At 44.0% G+C, this 19,228-nt stretch overlaps 1 protein-coding gene across 2 annotated transcripts in view; it reads left to right on the top strand.

The window, feature by feature from the left end:
* The window catches only part of LOC100973914 (putative uncharacterized protein CXorf42), a 179,881-nt gene extending 160,955 nt beyond the window's left edge, over positions 1 to 18,926 (top strand). The window contains exon 2 of one of the 2 annotated variants that reach the window (XM_055106741.1): positions 17,335 to 18,926. In XM_055106741.1, coding sequence (XP_054962716.1) covers positions 17,335 to 17,359 — 25 coding nt within the window. In that variant the 3' untranslated portion in view covers positions 17,360 to 18,926. Of the gene's footprint in view, positions 1 to 17,331 lie in introns of both variants that reach the window. The other variant, XM_034950401.2, reaches the window with a different exon arrangement.
* Positions 18,927 to 19,228: the final 302 nt, after the last annotated feature.

The raw sequence follows: 19,228 nt of genomic DNA, 5'->3' as shown, positions 1-19,228 counted from the left end.
GAGCCACCACGCCCAGCCTGGATTCCACATTTTAACCCAGACAGAATCCCCGGTTTATGTGGATGCACTGGGTCTGTTAGACTTAAAGGTATCCTTTCACTCACCCAGCCTTGCACCTCCTGCATTGCCACTCCTAAAGCCTGCATCTGTCTTCTAAGGGTTAGCTCTCCTAACTCCTTTAACTACCCTCTAATTTGATTAATGATTGGGGGTGGCCTTCCAAATAATATTTCATAGGGTGAATACCCAATTTGTTCTGTAAGTGTACACCTGACCTGGAGGAGGACCATGGGCAAGACCTGATCCCATCGTAAGTGAGTTTCCTGGCAAAACTTTTTTAGTAGCTGTTTGAGTGTCTGGTTCATCCATTCCGCCTTCCCTGAACTCTGTGGTCAGTAGGCTGTGTGCAGTTTCCATTTGATCTTTAAAAGCTGAGTCAGCTGTAGTACTACTTCTGCCACAAATGCAGGACCATTGTCTGATCCTAGGGTTAAAGGCAATCCAAACCTTGGTATGATGTCTTTTAGTAGCACCTTTGTCACCTCTCGTGCCTTTTCAGTCCTGGTGGGGAAGGCCTCAACCCACCCTGAGAAGGTGCAAAGAAACACTAGCATATACCGGTAACCTCCTGCTCAAGGCAACTCGGTAAAGTCTACAAGCAGGTTCTCACAAGGCACAGCTCCCATTCCCTGAATTCCTGGGGGTCGAATAGGTCCTTGTTTTGGCTTATTCCAGACACAGGATAGACATTATTCGCAAACAGCATGGGTGATGGCAGAGAGCCGTGGCACATAGAAGTGTTGACCTATCAAAGTCTCTAGTTTCCAGTGTGTGTTCTTTGATGGATCTGCTTCACAAACCTTGAGGCTATTGTCTCTGGGACGTCTAGTCTCCCATCAGAGAACAGCCACCATCCACCTTTAATATATTTCCCTGTTTCCAGAACAAAACAAGCTTTTTCACTCGAAGAGTAAGGGGGTACCTCCAGCAATGGGGGCTCTAGAAGGAGAGGCATTGCTAGAGTTCTTTCTTCAGGTGAAGCCATGCTCATTGCTGCCTGCCAAGCCTCTTGGTCTGCCTTTCTGTTGCCCTGCACCTCATAGCTTTTCCTGATTTGGTGTCCTTTGCAATGAATGACAGCCACCTTCTCCAGAGGCCATACGGCTTCCAATAATTGCAAAATTTCCTCTTTATTTTTTATTTCTTTTCCTTCAGTAGTCAAAAGTCCTCTCTCTTTGTGTATTCCCCCATGGGCGTGCAGGGTTGCAAAAGCATATTTTGAGTCAGTATATATGTTTACTTTCTTCCCCTTGGCCAATAACAGTGCTCTGGTTAATGCTATTAATTCAGCCTTCTTAGCGGAAGTCCCAGAAGGTAAGGCTTGAGCCTCAACCACTGAGTGTTGGGTCACTACTGCATATCCTGCATATCTCACCCCATCTGTTATGAAACTGCTACCATCAGTGAAGTATTTAACATCTGGGCTCTCCAAGGGGGAATCTCTGAGGTCTTCCTGGCTCGGGAACACTTTGTCCACCATATTTATGCAACAGTGGGGAAGGTCCTGCCAGGAGTGAGGCAACCCAGCATCCTTCCAATCGGGTTCCTCCACAGGCAGCAGGGTAGCTGGGTTCAAGGTATTTACATTCTCTAGTGTTATCTGGGGATTTTCACATAGAAGCCCTTGATACTTTAGCATTCTAGAGTTGGACAGCCAACCATATCCTCTTTGCTCCATTAAGGTGACTACGGCCTGTGGCACTGAACTATTAACTTCTGACCTAGGGCTAGCTTGTTGGCATCTTCTATAAGGATTGCGGTAGCTGCCAATGCCCTGAGGCAGTGGGGCCAACCTAAAGCCACCAAGTCCACTCTTTTGGATAAGTATGCTACCGGCCGATGCCAAGAGCCCAAGAACTGAGTTAAGACTCCAACTGCCATTCCTTGACATTCATCCACATACAAAAAAAAGGGCTTTTTTACATTTGGCAACCCTAGTGCCGGGGCCTGGATGAGAGCTTCCTTTATATCCTTGAAGGCCTTTTCCTGTTTCTTTTGCCATAGGAGGGGCTCTCTTTCCTTTCCTTTTATAGCCTCATACAAGGGCCTTGCTATGAGGGAGACGTTTGGAATACAGATTCGGCAGAATCCTGCCACGCCTAGAAATTCCCTGGCCTGGTAACTGGGGTGGGCAGTGCACATACAGCCTCCTTGCGTGCACTTAAGCCTGCGCTGGCCTTGGGATACCATGAATCCTAGATATCCTACCTCCTGAAAACAGACTTTTGCCTTGTCCTTGGACACTTTATAACCAGCTTCACACAGCAGGTGAAGAAGCCTCTCTGTTCCTTGGAGTGATTCCTCCCTCGTGGGGGCAGCAAATAGGAAATCATCAATGTGTTGTAATAGCACATAATTGTCACTAGGTGGCGCAAAAGCCTCAAGATCTGTAGCCAAGGCCTCCTCCAAAATGGTAGAATTCTTAAACCCTTATGGCAGCCTTGTCCAGGTATATTGCGATTGCCCCCACTGACTTTGGGGAGCAAGCTTCAAACAAAAGAAGGCATCCTTTAAGTCCAGACATGTGAACCAAGTGGCATCAGCAGGAATCTGTCCCAACATTGTGTATGGGTTGGGTACTGTTGCATGGATAGCGACAGTGGCCTTGTTTACCACCCGGAGATCCTGCACTGGCCTGTATTCCCCATTTGATTTGTGCGTGGGTAACAGAGGAGTATTCCATGAGGACTTGCATTTTACTATAATCCCATGTGTATAAAGCCGATTCAGATGCTTTTGTTATTCCATCAATTGCCTCCCTGGGTAGTGGGTATTGACGGACTCATACCGGGGCAGCATGAGGGTTAAGCTCTGCTACCACTGGGGGTCTGTTTGCAGCAAGTCCAGGGTATTATCCTCGGCCCATACACCTGGTACCTTGAAAAGCATCCCCCATATATTGTGTAGGTCGGTTCTGGTGACCTTCTGGCACACGGTTCACACAGCCACCATTCCTCAGCCCTTGGGACAGTTGGAGTTCATACCATTGCCTTGGACTTTCCAAACTCCAGTGTCATATTCCCTTTAGGTGTAAAGAAAATTTCTGCCTGCAGTTTCTGGAGTAAGTCTCCCCCCAACAAGGGCACTGGACAATTTGGCATATACGGAAACTCATGCTGCACTTCTTGTCCCCCATTAACACATCTCCTGGATTTACAAAAAGGTCTCTTTTCTTTGGCCCCAGTAGCCCCTACAATAGTAGCACAGTTCTTTGTGGGAAGGCTAATTGGGTGAGTTACCACAGCGAAATCAGTACCAGTATCGACCAAAAAATTAATTAACTGGCCCCCTACTTCCATAGAGATTATAGGCTATGCAGGGCCTAAAAAGATGGAGCCCGGTCTGTCTCAGTCCTCAAAATTCTTGGCCCCTGCTAAGCCAATCAGATCAGGATCTGCCCTTGATGCCCCATGACTAGCAACCGAATAATGCACTTGGGTGTTAGACCATTGACCATCATTTCCATCCTTTTCCTTTTTGGGTCACTCATCTTTCCAGTGGCCCATTTTCCTGCACTTTGCACATTGGTTCCTGTCCAACCAAGACTGGCTTTCCTCTCCTGATCTTGTCTGCCCCCTTCCTCGACCTCTGCCTTGGCCACGCCCTCTAGCAAATTCAGGGTTACTTTCTGCTAGTGCAGCAGCTATAAATTGAGCCATCTCTGTTCCTATATCTGGTTTTTCTTTCTTCCTTTGGTTGGGGTGCCTGAGCCACTAATGCCTTATAATATCTCTTTAGACAGGGCTGTAGACACTTGGGGTGAGTTTGTGCTACATTGAGCCAAGAGTCTATATAGGGAAACTGGTCTGGGTATCCTGGTTGTCTTCCAACTCCGGTGACCACGTTAAACACACGGCCAATTAATTTTCTGTCTATTGTACCTTCAGAGGGCCACCCCACATTGAAAGCAGGCCAATCTATTTCACAGTATGTCCTTAACTTTTGAGCATCCAGTTTCATCCCATAATCACCTCTAAATCCTTTTTTAAAATTCTTTATCACGCACTCCAAAGGAGTTGGCTTCGACACTTTTCCTCCCATTTCCTCCCTTGCAGTGCACTTTCCCTCTCACTTTCACTCTCAGATCCACCAGACCAGGTCCTTTTATGGGAGTTTCAGACACTGCTTAGCCAGGAATGTGCCTTCCCCTGTCACAGCCTGCTGTGGCTGTGAAACTGGTCCCATTGGCCGTATGTGGCATCCTAGGTCTGATTTCTTCCACGCTCACCTTGGAGTACACAGCCTGCCCTAAGGGATCTGTGCCTCCTCACGTTACTCCCCGCATTGGCCTCTCCCAAGACCATCTCTTTCATACACTTTCACACACCTCCCCTGCCCAGGACTCCTCATCAGACGAAACGAGCCTCTCTCATGTCCTGGGTGGGTTCACACACACCCACACACTCCCAGTTCCTGTCTCCAGATCCAGTAAACCACTTTCACTTTGTTAATGGGGACACGAGGTTCATCCAAATTAGCAAGCCTCTCCTGCCACCCCCAGCTGCTCTGGGTTGGATTAGTGGTCACTCCCTGGGAGGTGATCATCCTTATGGGACAGGCTTCCCTGCCTTAGGCACTTGCTCCTTACTACAGTTCCTGAAGTGCTGGCATCGTCCTGCAGCCCTGTTCCTGGTTCTGTTGCATTGCTGGGCAGTCTGCTGGGATGTGGGGAGAGCCAGTCTCTGTCTGGGTGAAGCTCCCCTGTGGCGCGCCTTGGATGCTGGGTCTCCCCAGCCCTGGGGCTCTAGTCCCCCAGGCAAATGAGACAGTAAATCTGTTGTCTCCAATCCCAGGCGAGTTCCCAGAAATGTTACGAGATTTTTAAGGAATCAGAGAGACCAATGGGGCTCAGGAGGATATTTATTAATTATTTAGGTGCACTGGTCCAGTCGGATTAACATCCAAAGGACTGAGCCCTGAACAAAGAGTTAAGTTACCTTTTAAGCATTTCGTGGGTGGGGGGAGATCTTTGCAGAGGAAAGTATACTACAGAAGTGAGAAACAAAGGCAGTTATTCAATTGAGACATGCATTATATCATTTTTTACTTTTCAAGGAAAAACATGTTTTGCAACTTGAGTTTTTCTGTCTAGTGACCTTGCATCTGCACAGCTAAGGAGACAGGGTCTTCACAATGCCTGGGAAAGTGGGAGAGATAAGGCTCACTAGCCACAGAAAAACAGGCAGTTAATTTTTAAAGGACTTCAGCTCTTTCTCTTTCTTAGGGGGAATTGGGTTTTCTTACATACAACTGAGTTTCTGCTTGCACACTCTTTAATTTCTTTTAATTCCTGTTCCATACATACACTGGAATATTCTTTTGGAATGTGTTCTTCCTTTTCTTTCTAAGGGATACAGGCACAGAAATTTGTGGCCTATAGCTGACTGTCCTGTTGAGAATTACTGAACTGAACTGAGCTGGTTGAGAACTTTGTTATAACTTTCACATTTTATTGCACTTTTGACAAAGGGCAAAAGAAAAGTTAAGTTCTGTGTAGAATAAACCCAAAGCTATGTTTGCATAATCTTATCAGTTGTTTTGTATGTTGGCAGATACTATCTTTACTTTCAGAAAACACAGAGAGATCAATTATTATACTTGATCTACAGAGTGCTCAGATAATATAATAAAGTAAGTATGTGATTTCTACTATGATCCCAAAGAATTATATTCACAAAGGCAGTAGATAAAAGATAGGGGAAACAATGAGAACATCCAGTATTACTTATACAAGAAAACAATATGATTTCCCATGTGTTTAAGAGTTTCATTGGGCCGGGCGCGGTGGCTCACGCCTGTGGTCCTAGCACTTTGGGAGGCCGAGGGGGCGGATCACGAGGTCAGGAGATTGAGACCATCCTGGCTAACACGGTGAAACCCCGTCTCTACTAATGGTACAAAAAATTAGCCGGGCGTGGTGGCGGGTGCCTGTAGTCCCAGCTACTCAGGAGGCTGAGGCAGGAGAATGGCGTGAACCTGGGGGGTGGAGTTTACAGTGAGCCGAGATCACGCCACTGCACTCCAGCCTGGGCAACAGAGTGAGACTCCATCACACACACACACAAAAAAGAGTTTCATTGATACATTATGTGCATCTTCTTTTGTGCCACTTACCACATGGTTACATGGAGGAGTGTTTTGTTTAGCATATACATTTTCCTTCTCGTGCTAATGTATTTTGTTTTTAGAGGCTAAAAAGCAGTCAAGGTCCAGGGAGCCCACTCTTTTCTTTTACCTTACAGACCTTGGTGTTTGGGGTGGGTCTATAGGGTAATCATAGAGTTTTCAGGCTAAGCCTGTAAGAGTGGTCCACTGTAGATATGACCTTGGACCTGACTGGAAAAGAGAAAAACATCAACATCACCATCAGATATTCAGCCATTAGAGGAACAGCTTTGCCACAGTACTTTAGTTCTGCACAAGGCACTATTCAATGAGGCAGTCCACTGTGTGGCAAACACACCTGTTCAAGTGAGGCTGGATTGTTCTGAGAGGTCTTAAGATTTCATGACTCTCAAGGATCTGCCCACCTGGGACTGACCAGCACAGTACTCAGGGTCTATGGACTTCAATGTTGGAGGATGGACCTCAGCTTGGTAAAATCCTGGGCTATAACCACCTCCTCTTGTAACCAAAAAGCAGGTTAATTGGACTTAGAGTCCAATTAACAAGAGCAAGGCCTTGTACAAGAAAAGTGAATTTATTTCCGAAGCTAGCTAGGGGAAGGGGCATAAAGTGTCTTGTTTTAAATGTGATGCTTCACCTTTGTAGCAAAAGTGAAATCTTTTCTAAGTTGACCAGAGAAGTGAGCAAGGGCAGGGGGTCTCCCTGCTACCCTGGTTTCTTATCTACCAGACAGTTGAGTTGGTGCCTTTCTGGGCAGAAATAAGTTGTAAAAGTGGCTAAATGGAAAGCATGCCCTCCTGAGGTGACCCTCTGGAGGTGGGATTTCTGTGGGGACATGCTTTGATCTGCACTTCAACTATCAACTCTAGAGGAGAGCTCCATCTTGGGGCACACAGATGAACTTGCGCTGTAGGGAAAGTCTGGTGACTGGGAGGAGAGAGGTTATTTTGCATTTCAAAAAGGGCTAAATAGGAAGCAGGGGGAAAGGAGAAAGGAGAAAAGAACAGAAAAAAATAATTAAACTACCACTTAGAAAAATGGGGGTACTTGGTTACACTCTTATTTCTGAGGTCAGTGTGGTGCCCTTTATCTTGAAAGGATTTAACTTCGGCTATAGTTGCTTAGAACTTACTAAATCTAACTTTGAATCATATTTTAAGTTAGAAAGTATTTTGCTGTCCTCTGCTTGGCCTTTCTAGTTATCTTCTCACATGAACATGCTTTATCTTTCCAACTAGGTTGTGAGGATGGAAACATTAGTTCATTCAGCTTTTCTTCCCCATAGTGCCAGACACCTAGGTACTTTAAAGGTGTTGACAAGCTATCTACTGGCTGAGTGGCTTATTTGAGAAAAATACAATGTCAGAATTTCACCTGCACTTCATTGCTGGGAGCCATCAGCTTGCTAGACGTAGACATGAAGAGGAGAAAGCATGAAGAGAATGGGCAAGGGGGAGGAGGGAATGAGGGAAGAAGATAACTAAGGGATGGTGTAATAGGGAGGGCAGAGAAGAGATGGGAGAAATTGAGTTGTATGACTTCAGAGCAAGTGTCCTTAAACATAGGGCATATTAGGAAAGACTATGCCCCCTTAAAGTTTGGATGGAACCTAAAATCTGTACACTTGTCAGCTAAATTGGTCTCCTTTGATAATATTGGCAACATGTGTCACGAAGATTAGACACAGAAATTGAAGAGATTGTAAGAAGTGTGCAGAAAATATTTCCATGGAAGATCCAGCCTAGTTGGCAGCCTCAGGTAGGATCATAATTGAAATGCTAGAATGTTACAGTAGGCATTGTTCCAGGGCTAAAACTTGTTATTCATAACTTCAACTCTAATTTTATTCACTTGAATTTTCAGAGTGCAGCTGTAAGGGGCCACAAAAGGTTCCCTGGCTTAGTTGCTATTCTGTAATTACATGTAAAGCCCTGATCAACTTCCCTAAAGCCTGTGCAAGGCTTTTCTTTCTTTCTTTTTTGTTTTTTTTTTTTTTTTTTTTTTTTTGAGACACAGCCTCGCTCAGTCGCCCAGGCTGGAGTGCAGTGGCTTGATCTCCGCTCACTGCAAGCTCCACCTCCTGGGTTCACGCCATTCTCCTGCCTCAGCCTCCCAAGTAGCTGGAACTACAGGCGCCTGCCACCACGTCCAGCTAATTTTTTTTGCATTTTTCTTTTTTAGTAGAGACTGGGTTTCACCGTGTTAGCCAGGATGGTCGCGATCTCCTGACCTCGTGATCCGCCCACCTCGGCCTCCCAAAGTACTGGGATTACAGGCGTGAGCCACTGCACCCGGCCTGTGCAAGGCTTTTCTTGAGAGCATGTGCTGAGACAATTTTTTATTTCAAATCACAGAATTAAGAATTATGTCATTGGTTAGAAGGGTAGAGCATAACTTACATTAGTATATTTGCAATGACGTATTTGCTTTCCTGAGGTAGTGTGAGGAATAAGAAGGCAATAGATATTCATATTTCTGAGTGTACTTTTATAAAGTGAAACACTTTTGAAACTCACTGTTTAAACAATAACAAAAAACAAATATTGTATGTTCTTACTCATAAGTGGGAGCTAAGCTATGAGGATGCAAAGGCATAAGAATGATACATTGGAGTTTGGGGACTCAGAGGAAAGGGTGGGAGTGGGGTGGAGGACAGACTACAAACTGGGTTCGGTGTATACCGCTTGGGTGATGGGTGCCCGAAAATCCCACAAATCACCACTAAACAGCTTACTCATGTAACCAGATACCACCAACTTGTTATTCGTAATTTCAACTCTAATTTTATTCACTTGAATTTTCTAAGTGTGCAGCTGTAAGGGGCCACAAAAGTTTCCCTGGCTTAGTTGCTATTCTGTAATTATATGTAAAACCCTGATCAATTTCCCTAAAGCCCATGCAAGGCTTTTCTTGAGACCATGTGCTGAGACAATTTTTTTATTTCAAATCACAGAATTAAGAATTATGTCATTGGTTAGAAGGGTAGAGCATAACTTACATTAGTATATTTGCAATGACATATTTGCTTTCCTGAGGTAGTGTGAGGAATAAGAAGGCAATAGATATTCATATTTCTGAGTGTACTTTTATAAAGTGAAACACTTTTGAAACTCACTGTTTAAACAATAACAAAAAACAAATATTGTATGTTCTTACTCATAAGTGGGAGCTAAGCTATGAGGATGCAAAGGCATAAGAATGATACATTGGAGTTTGGGGACTCAGAGGAAAGGGTGGGAGTGGGGTGGGGGACAAAAGACTACAAATTGGGTTTGGTGTATACTGCTTGATTGATGGGTGTCCTAAAATCCCACAGATCACCACTAAACAACTTACTCATGTAACCAAATACCACCTGTTCCCCAAATACCTATGGAAATAAAAAAACAACTTAATAAATAAATTCTAAAAATAATAACAAAACTCACAGATCTAAAGAAACTTAAATGAAAACCTGGCCAAAGGTTTTACCATTTTTAGCTTCTGAGTTATGCTTTTGTTTTATTTTAACTGATATTCTTGAAATATTTAATTTTATAAAACTAAACTTTGAAATGTGAATGTCTTTTCCCTTGACATCACTCGCAGTATCAAAAAGAAGTAAATGTATTGCTGTGTATGTTTAGTTATATCTATGATTATATGTATTTCATGTGCAGTTGTACATATGAATTTAGAGTTGTCATTTTCAATTAATTTATAAAATTTTTACAGTTCTATGTTACTCCTAGAATTGGTATGTGACAAACCTCTCAGTGTTCCTTCTACAGATATCCAACTTTAGATACTGATAATAAGAATTAAATTAATAGCTTTCGTCACTTACTGAGTCCCTGCTCTTTACCTGCCAGGCGCAGTGTTAGACATGCATGCATTGCGTGTTTCACTTGTCACAGCAATGGTGTAAGGTAGATGTTATTCCTATCCTCACCTTTCTACCTATCTCCTACTAAGGCAGCACAATGTATCTCAGCTGATTTAAGGAGTTAAATTTAGGTAACATCAAATCAAGTGGAAGTATAGAACTTAAAAATCATCAGTGCAATTATTTGATAAAGCATAATGTCAACTCTGGAAGAAGGATAACTTTTAAAGTTATGAAGCAATAAAAAAATCAGAAAGAAAAATATGGACCACAAAACTAAGAAAAAGAGGAAAACAACAGAATGGGGAAAGATTTGTAGTGAAAAACATAAGCATTAGTTATTTTAAATGTATTTTTTAAGTTATTAAACGTTGGAAGAATACCACCAAATGTCCAAACGTTCAGTGAAGAATAAAACAAATCACAGAACAAAAAGCACATAGAAGAGCCTTAAAAAAGGTGTTAACTTCACTATGCAACAAGGAACTATAAATATATTTTTTAATTAAATTTATATTTTATTTTATTATATTTTTGAGACAGAATCTCACTCTGTCACCCAGGCTGGAGTGAAGTGGTGTGATCTCGGCTTGCTGCAACCTCTGTCTCCTGGGTTCAAGCAATTCTTGTGCCTCAGCCTCCAGAGGAGCTGGGACTACAGGCACCTACCACCACGCCCAGCTAATTTTTGTATTTTTAGTAGAGATGGGGTTTCACCATGTTGGTCAGGCTGGTCTCAAACTCTTGGCCTCAGGTGATCTGCCCGCCTCAGCCTCCTAAAGTGCTGGGATTACAGGCATGAGCCACCAAGCCTGGCCTAGTTAGTATAAATATAACAGTGTCATTTCATACCTAATTAATAAATAAAGACAAGCTGAAAATGATAAAATACAACGTTCCTGTGGCTGTGGGGAAAAACATGTATTGCAAATGGCAATGATAATAACAATAACCAATATTGTGCCCACTTTCCTCTTGTGCCCACATCTCTGTGCAGAGGAACTACTGTTTACCCCATTTTGTAGATCAGATGACTGTGACTCAGAAGGGAGGGGTAAGTGGTCCCCCATCACACAGTTAGTATGGTGTTTTAGTCCATTTTTGTGTTACTGTAAAGGAACACCTGAGGCTGGGTAATTTATAAAGAAAAGAGGTTTATTTGGTTCATGGTTCTGTAGGCTGTACAAGAAGGATGACACCAGCATCTGCTTCTGGTGAGGGCTTCAGGAAGCTTCCACTCATGGAGGAAGGGGAGCAAGTGTATGTCAATCACATGGTGACAGGAAGGAACAAAAGATAGGGGAGGAGGTTTCAGGCTTTTTTAACAAGCAGAGCTCAGGGGAAATAATAGAGTGTGAACTCACTCATTATACCAGGTCAGCACCATGCCATTCATGAGGGACTCAACCCCATGATCCAAACATTTCCTGCCAAGTCTCACCTCCAACACTGGGGATTAAATTTTGACATGAGATTTGCAGGGGACAAATATCCAAACTAGCCTAATAGAGCTTTGTTGAAGTTAAAAACGCTATGTTCCTTTTTTTTATTTTACATAAAACCATTTGGAACCATTTTTTTTTTTTTAAATAGAGATGATGTCTCACTATGTTGCCCAGGATGTTCTCAAATTCCTGGCCTGAAGTGATCCTCCTACCTCACCTCCCAAATCTCTGAGATTACAGGTGTAAGCCACGGTGCCTTGCTGATTATTTTTTAGAGGCAGAGTCTTGCTCTGTGGCCCAGGCTGGAGCACAGTGGCACAACTCTAGCTCACTACAGCCTCAAACTCCTTGGCTCAAGGGATCCTCCTGCCTCAGCCTCCTGAGTAGCTAGGACTACAGGCGCGTGTCACCACACCTAGCCTAAAAACCATGTTTTTAACCAAAACTGGATACTGCTTCTCATGGCAATATGCAAGAAAAAAAGAAAAGGTTCAAACTCTTTCACTTATGTATTTCAGTTCTGGCATGTTAGCCCAAAAATGCTAATTTAGGCTGAGTGTGGTGGCTCATGCCTGAAATCCCAGCAATTTGGGAAGCTGAGGCAGGAGGATTGCTTGAGTCCAGGAGTTCAAGACCAGCCTGGGCAATATGGCAAAACCCTGGCTCTACAAAAAATTTGCAAAATTAGCTGGGCATGGTGGTACGTGCCTATAGCCCAAGCTACACAGCAGGCTGAGGTGGGAGGATCACTTGAGCCCAGGAGGTCGAGGCTGCAGTGAGCCATGATTGAGCCACTGCACTCTAGCCTGGGTGACAGAGTGAAACACTGCCTCAAAAACAAAACAAGGCCAGGCATGGTAGCTCACACCTGTAATCTCAGCATTTTGGGAGGCCGAGATGGGCAGATCACTTGAGGTCAGAAGTTCGAGACCAGCCTGGCCAACATGGTGAAACCCCATCTCTACTAAAAAATACAAAAAAAATAGCCAGGCATGGTGGCACACGCCTGTAAACCCAGCTACTTTGGAGGCCGAGACAGGAGAATTGCTTGAACCAGGGAGGCAGTGGCTGCAGTGAGCCTAGATTGTGCCACTGCACTCCAGCCTGGGTGACAGGGTGACTCCGTCTCAAACAACCAGAAAACAAAAAAGGAAGCAAAAGAAAGTTTAAAAGTAGCCGTATGTACAAAGATGTGCATTCATTCAATTGATATCTGTTGATCACTCATTATGTGTCAGGAAACAACCTTAAGCAAATTACAAGATACGAATGCAGACATTAAAATGAAAACTATGAAGAAAATGATAAAATGTTGAAAAGCATTTCTGAAATAGTGTTAAATGGAAAAACTGGACCACACTATTGGATACTGAAAGTAATCGTTCACTGAGTTAGGTCCAAGAGCTGAATTGAGTCAGAGAAGTTATGTGATTTGGGGAAATTTCTAGTAAGAAACTTTTCAATGGAAATCTTAATTGCCCGACTTTTGTGGCACCAGAATGTATACTTTCGCATAAAAGCCAATTTTGCAATTGTGGTTCATTTGCCAGACTCCTGATTGGTGGGACTTTAGGTCCTCAGAGAACAACCCCACCTCTCCTATTCCCAACTCTCCCACCTCCAAATGGCGCACGATGTTCTTGCCATTTCCGGAGAGCAGCCTGTGTTTCTTGAATGGGAAGTGAGGGGAGGCCAGAGCACACCAGTGACAGGGGAGGGAGGAAGGGAAATGCTGGGAGGAGAAGGCGGGGTCCCTAGCAAGGGCTCCACCCCGGTCCTGTGCCCATGGACCAAAGTGAGGACAGGCATTTCTGTTTTCATGCCCAAATGTTGCATTTCCCAAGACCACCCTGGCCCACCACGCCCCCATCCTGTGCCTATAAAAACCCCGAGACCATATTGGGCAGAGACACAAGTGGCCATGGGCAGACAGAAGTGGCTGGCCCTCGAGAGGAACACACTGGTGGAAGAGCACACCGGCAGACACCAGCAGACACCAGCAGATGCCAGCAGGCCGACCAGCTGAACAACACTGAGTTTGGCTGTGGTGGTCAGAGGAGAGCCTGGCCGCTGGGTGGCCTGACTCCAGGGGAAAATCACCTTCCCACTCCATCCCCCTTCTGGCCTCTCCATCCACCTCGCTGAGAGCTACCACCACTCAATAAAAAACCTTGCACCCATCCTCCAAGCCCACATGTGATCTGATTTTTCTGGTACACCAAGGCAAGAACCTGCGATACAGAAAGCCCTCTGCCCTTGCGATAAGGCAGGGGGTCTAATTGAGTTGATAAACACAAGCTGCCTACGGATGGCTAAACTGAAAGAGCACACGGTAACACATGCCTACCCTAGACACTGCAGTGGGATTGGAGTCACATGTCACTATACTGATCTCTTCTTTGCAATAATTAAGTTGTTTTTCTGTTACAGCTTGTTTGTTTTTTTTTTTCTTTTTTTTTTTCTTTTGAGATGGAGTCTCACTCTGTCACCCAGGCTGGAGTGTAGTGGTGTGATCTTGGCTCACTGCAACCTCTACCTCCCGGGTTCTAGTGATTCTCGTGCCTCAGACTCCCCAGTAGCTGGGATTACAGGCATATATTTAGTGGAGACAGGGTTTCACCATGTTGGCCAGGCTAGTCTCCAACTCCTGATCTCAGGTGATCTGCACACCTCACCCTCCCAAAGTGCTGGGATTACAGGTGTGAGCTACTGCACTTGGCCTATGTTATAGCTTCAGGGACATCCAGCTTCCATTCATTACCGGTCTTCCCAATCTGTGACCCTGCAGCATGGACTGGCACATGACTGCCACTTAGAGCACCCATGCAGGACTCCGGCAGGGAGCCAATAGGGAGTAGGGGTTGTGCAGGAATGTATTATGGTCTGTGTTCATTCGACTGTACATGAAGGCCCTTCCCAATTATATCAATAACTTTTTAAGAGATTTCAACACTAAAAAAAGCTTTTAATCACTAATGTGTTTTTGGAAGGACCTGAATTATGTACTTTTAAAATTAATTTTTCTCGTGAATAAACTAGTTATTATTTTTAGCTAATACAGATTTGTACGGATTTGATACCCAACTGAGGAATTGGCTTTCTGGGTCCCACTAACAACTGGCTTGACAAGCTTTATGACGATGAATTGTTCCTATTTTTATAGGAAGGAGTTTGATATTAGGCCACTGTGCATATGGAAAATTTCCCAAACTCCTGGATTAGTCAATTGGAATTTTAAATTGGAAAATGCTCTCATAAATAGACGATTGTTTCTTGTTTTATCTCACTGGGAACAACTTGACAGTTGTGTCTTCTAACAGGTAGAAACGTGGTTGCAGCTTGTGGGGGTGGGGGTATTCTGATGACCAAAAAGCACAGGGTGAAATGGAATGATGTGACCATTCCAGGGTGCTTTCTAGCTAAAGATCCTGTGTGTGTGCATGCATGCCTACATGCACGTGTGTCTGCAAAAGAGAGAAGGAACAGCCAAAAATATAAGCTCATGGTTTGGAAGGAGAATTCAAGTGCTCTGCTGACCACCAAGTTCCTAGGGAAACAGGTAGTGAGAGGGATTGAGAACAAGGAAGCCTCAGAATTTGGTCAACAACCCAGATCTCTCAGCACAGCCAATGGCTCACTGTGCCAGATTTTAAATGCAATTGAACTGTCAATTCACATCCATGCATGAAAGACAAGAAGCATTATTATTCCTGTATTATCATACAGGAAGCATTATTAAATATAAAATGGTGTTTGGCTTTCTTTGGTCTAAAAACTAATAAAAGTAGGTGCTAAAGGAAATTTTTCAGTAGAAAGGCACCAAGGACTGCTGATGATCCCACATTTAAAACAAAAGGTCAATTTCTTAAAAATTGCATACTTGGTTTATCTTCCACTTTCCTTTCCCTTAAAACTAAAAGTCTTTTAGCACATGTACCACCCCTAGAATTTCTGGTAAACCAGCACTAGCCTGAGGATCATGTCCTCATCAAAGGGTAAAAAGAAGGGAAACTCGAGCCAGCCTAGGAAGGACCCTTCCTTGTGCTGCTAACCACCGAGACTGCTGTTCTTACAGCAGAAAAGGGATGGACTCATCACACCCGAGTCAAAGCACCACCCCCTCCAGAGTCATGGGCCATAGTCCCAGGGGAAAACCCTACCAAACTCAAGCTAAGAAAAATTTAATTCTTTCATCTATTCTATTACTTTCTTCTTTCCTCGCTCTATTGCTGACCATGTAGTTATTAACATAACCAAGTCAATTTTGCCTCAAACTATTGCATTTAATGCTTGCTTTGTTATACCCTGCAGGGACTTGCTAAGCCAAAAACAGCTCTCTACTTCAAAAAAGTACCTCTGTCCCTCCTGACTCTCCTCAGACTGGGCATTAGTAAATTAGGACCATCTAATCCAGGGAGATTTCAATAAAGACCCCAGTGTCAACCAGGAGTCTTGCCCCCCGATGTGGAGCTTTTATGCCGTAGTTGGTCCAAAGTTCTGTGGACCACTAAAAAGCAAGAATGAACTACCCCAACCAGTTTTTGTAATTTCCTAAAACCATACATTCATTTTACTAAAGAATCATAGAAGTTAAAGACTTAAAACAAACTTTGGCAATTAAGGCAGTATACCAAGATGCAAATGCCTGGTTGGAATGGATCAAATATTCTTTCCGCATGTTAAAAGCAATTGTTATGCTTGTGCACATGGCAGGCCAGAGGCCCAGATTGTCCCCTTTTCACTAAGGTAGTCATCCAGTTGACCAGGTGTGGGCTGCATGATAGCTCTTTTTCAGGATTCTAGAGCCTGGAGTAATAAGTCGTGCCAAGCTCTCTCCGCTATGTCCTGAAGTCTGGCACCCTGTGAGTCAGCCCCTGAGGGCCATCCAGCTTCCATCTCCCAACACTAAGTTCACTTCATGTCTCTCACAACAGGGAGAAAACTTAGCATTCCTTGGAGACCTGAAGGGATGCAGTGAGCTTAAGAATTTTCAAGAGCTTATCAATCAGTCAGCCCTTGTTCATCCCCGAGCGGATGTGTGTGGTATTGTGGTGGACCTTTACTGGGCACTCTGCCAAATAACTGGAGTGGCATTTGTGCTCTAGTCCAATTGGCTATCCCTTTCACCCTGGCATTTCATCAACCAGAGGGAGGAAAAATAAGACATCATAAAGTGAGAGAAGCCTCTTATGGGTCTTTCGACTCTCATGTCTATTTAGATGCAATTGGAGTCCCACGGGAAATACCAGATCAATTTAAAGCCCAAAATCAAATAGCTGCAGGATTTAAGTCAATATTTTCGTAGGTGACAGTTAATAAAAATGTAAAGTAAATAAACTACACCTATTACAACCAACAGCAACGAGCTTTTCATGAGTTAAAAGAAAAACCTCATGTTGGCTGCAGCCCTGGGGCTACCTGACCTGACCAAACCTTTTACACTGAATGGCAGTTAGAGATTTAACCCAGACTGTGGGGCCCTGGCTGAGGCCGGTGGCCTACCTCTCTAAATAACTAGATGGGGTTTCTAAGGGTTGGCCCCCATGTTTGAGGGCCTTGGCAGGAACAGCCCTACTAGCACAAGAAGTGGATAAGCTAACTCTTGGGCAAAACCTAAACATAAAGGCCCCCCATGCTGTGGTGACTTTAATAAATACCAAAGGACGTCATTAGCTAACAAATACTAGACTAACTAGATACCAAAGCTTGCTCTGTGAAAAATCCCCACATAACCATTGAAGTTTGCAACACCCTAAACCCCGCCACCTTGCTCCTGGTATCAGAGAGCCCAGTTAAACATAACTGTGTAGAGGTGTTTGACTCAGTTTATTCTAGCAGGCCCAACCTCCAAGACCATCCTTAAACATCAGTAGACTGGGAGCTGTACGTGTATGGGAGCAGCTTCGCCAACCCCTGCAAAGTGACTCTGAAGAAGATGACAAGCCCTGCCCCAGTCACACCTGGAAGCTGACTGGTCCTTGCATGGTCAAAGCATGAGGAAACTCATCGCAGGACTCATTTCCCTTAAAATTTGGACTTGTACAGTAAGGACTTCAACTGACCTTCCTCAGACTGAGGACTGTTCCCAGTATATACATCAAGTCACTGAGGTAGGACAAAAGATTGCTACAGTCCTATTATTTTATGGTTATTATAAGTGTACTGGGACTCTAAAAGGAACTTGTTTGTATAATGCTATTCTATACAAGGTATGTAGACCAGGAAGTGACCAGCCTGATGTGTGCTATAACCCATCCTTTTTCCTACTGCCCATAAAAACAGGCGAACTTCTAGGCTTCCCAGTCTATGCTTCCCAAGAAAAGAGAAGCATAGCTATAGGCGACTGGAAAGATGACAAGCGGCCCCCTGAAAGAATCATACAGTACTATGGGCCTACCACTTAGGCACAAGACGGCTCATGGGGATACCCAACCCCCATTTATACTATCAACCGAATCATACGGTTACAAGCTGTCTGAGAAGTAATCACTAATAAAACTGGCAGAGCTTTAACTGTTTTAGCCCAGCAAAAACCCAGATGAGAAATGCTATCTATCAAAATAGACTAGCCCTAGACTACTTGCTAGCAGCTGAAGGAGGAGTCTGTGGAAAATTTTACCTAACCAATTGCTGTTTGCACATAAATGATCAAGGGCAAGTAGTTGAAGACAAAAAGATATGACAAAACTGGCACATGTGCCCATGCAAGTATGGCATGGACTTAATCCTGGAGCCATGTTTGGAAAATGGTTTCTAGGGCTAAGAGCATTTAAAACTCTTATAATAAAAATTATAATAGTAATAAGAACCTGCTTACTACTCCCTTGTTTGCTACCTGTACTCCTACAAGTAATAAAAAGCTTCACCGCTACCTTAGTTCACCAAAATGCTTCAGCACAGTTGTACTATATAAATCACTATTGATCTGTCTTGCAAGAAGACATGGGTAGTGAGGATGAAAGTGAGAACTCCCACTAATGAGTGAGGTTCTCAAAGGGGGGAATAAGGGAGGAGACCACCCCTCATATTGTCATATGCCCAATTTCTGCCTCAAAGAAAAAGTAGGAGTTAAAAGACAGAAGTGAAATCAGTAGTCAGACAGCCCAGCATTGCATTCCAGGCCTGGTAGTTAAAGATCGACCCCTGACCTAATTGGTTATGTTGTCTATAGATTCCAGACATTGTATGGAAAAACATTGTGAAAATCCCTGTCCTGTTCTGTGTTCTGATTACTGGTGCATGCAGCCCCCAGTCACGTACCCCCTGCTTGCTCAATCGAACACGACCCTCTCATGTGGACCCCCTTAGAGTTGTAAGCCCTTAAAAGGGACAGGAATTGCTCACTCAGGGAGTTCGGTTTTTGAGACATGAGTCTGCCGACACTGCTGGCCAAATAAAGCTCCTTCCGTCTTTAACCTGGTGCCTGAGGAGTTTTGTTTGTGGATCGTCCTGCTACATTTCATGTCATTAGGACCTTCTGAGACTGTGTCATGGGTGCATCCTTAACTTTGGTAAAATAAACTTTCTAAATTGATTGGAACCTGTCTCAGATACTTTTGGTTCACAAGTTGGTAACCAGGAATGGCTTCTGAGTGGAGGTTCCCCTAACCCTTGACAAATCTCCTATTGGTGCTTGGTACCAGTTTGAGCTATCTTTATTGTTCAAACCAATAGGACAATTTGTGAAGTCCTGGGAGCTCCCCCTTCAGAGAATCCATGATCTCCTCAAATT

Source organism: Pan paniscus, chromosome X (assembly GCF_029289425.2).
Source record: "Pan paniscus chromosome X, NHGRI_mPanPan1-v2.0_pri, whole genome shotgun sequence".
Lineage (NCBI taxonomy): Eukaryota > Metazoa > Chordata > Mammalia > Primates > Hominidae > Pan > Pan paniscus.
Note: the sequence above shows the minus strand (reverse complement) of the source record. Positions and strands in the feature narration are given on the sequence as shown.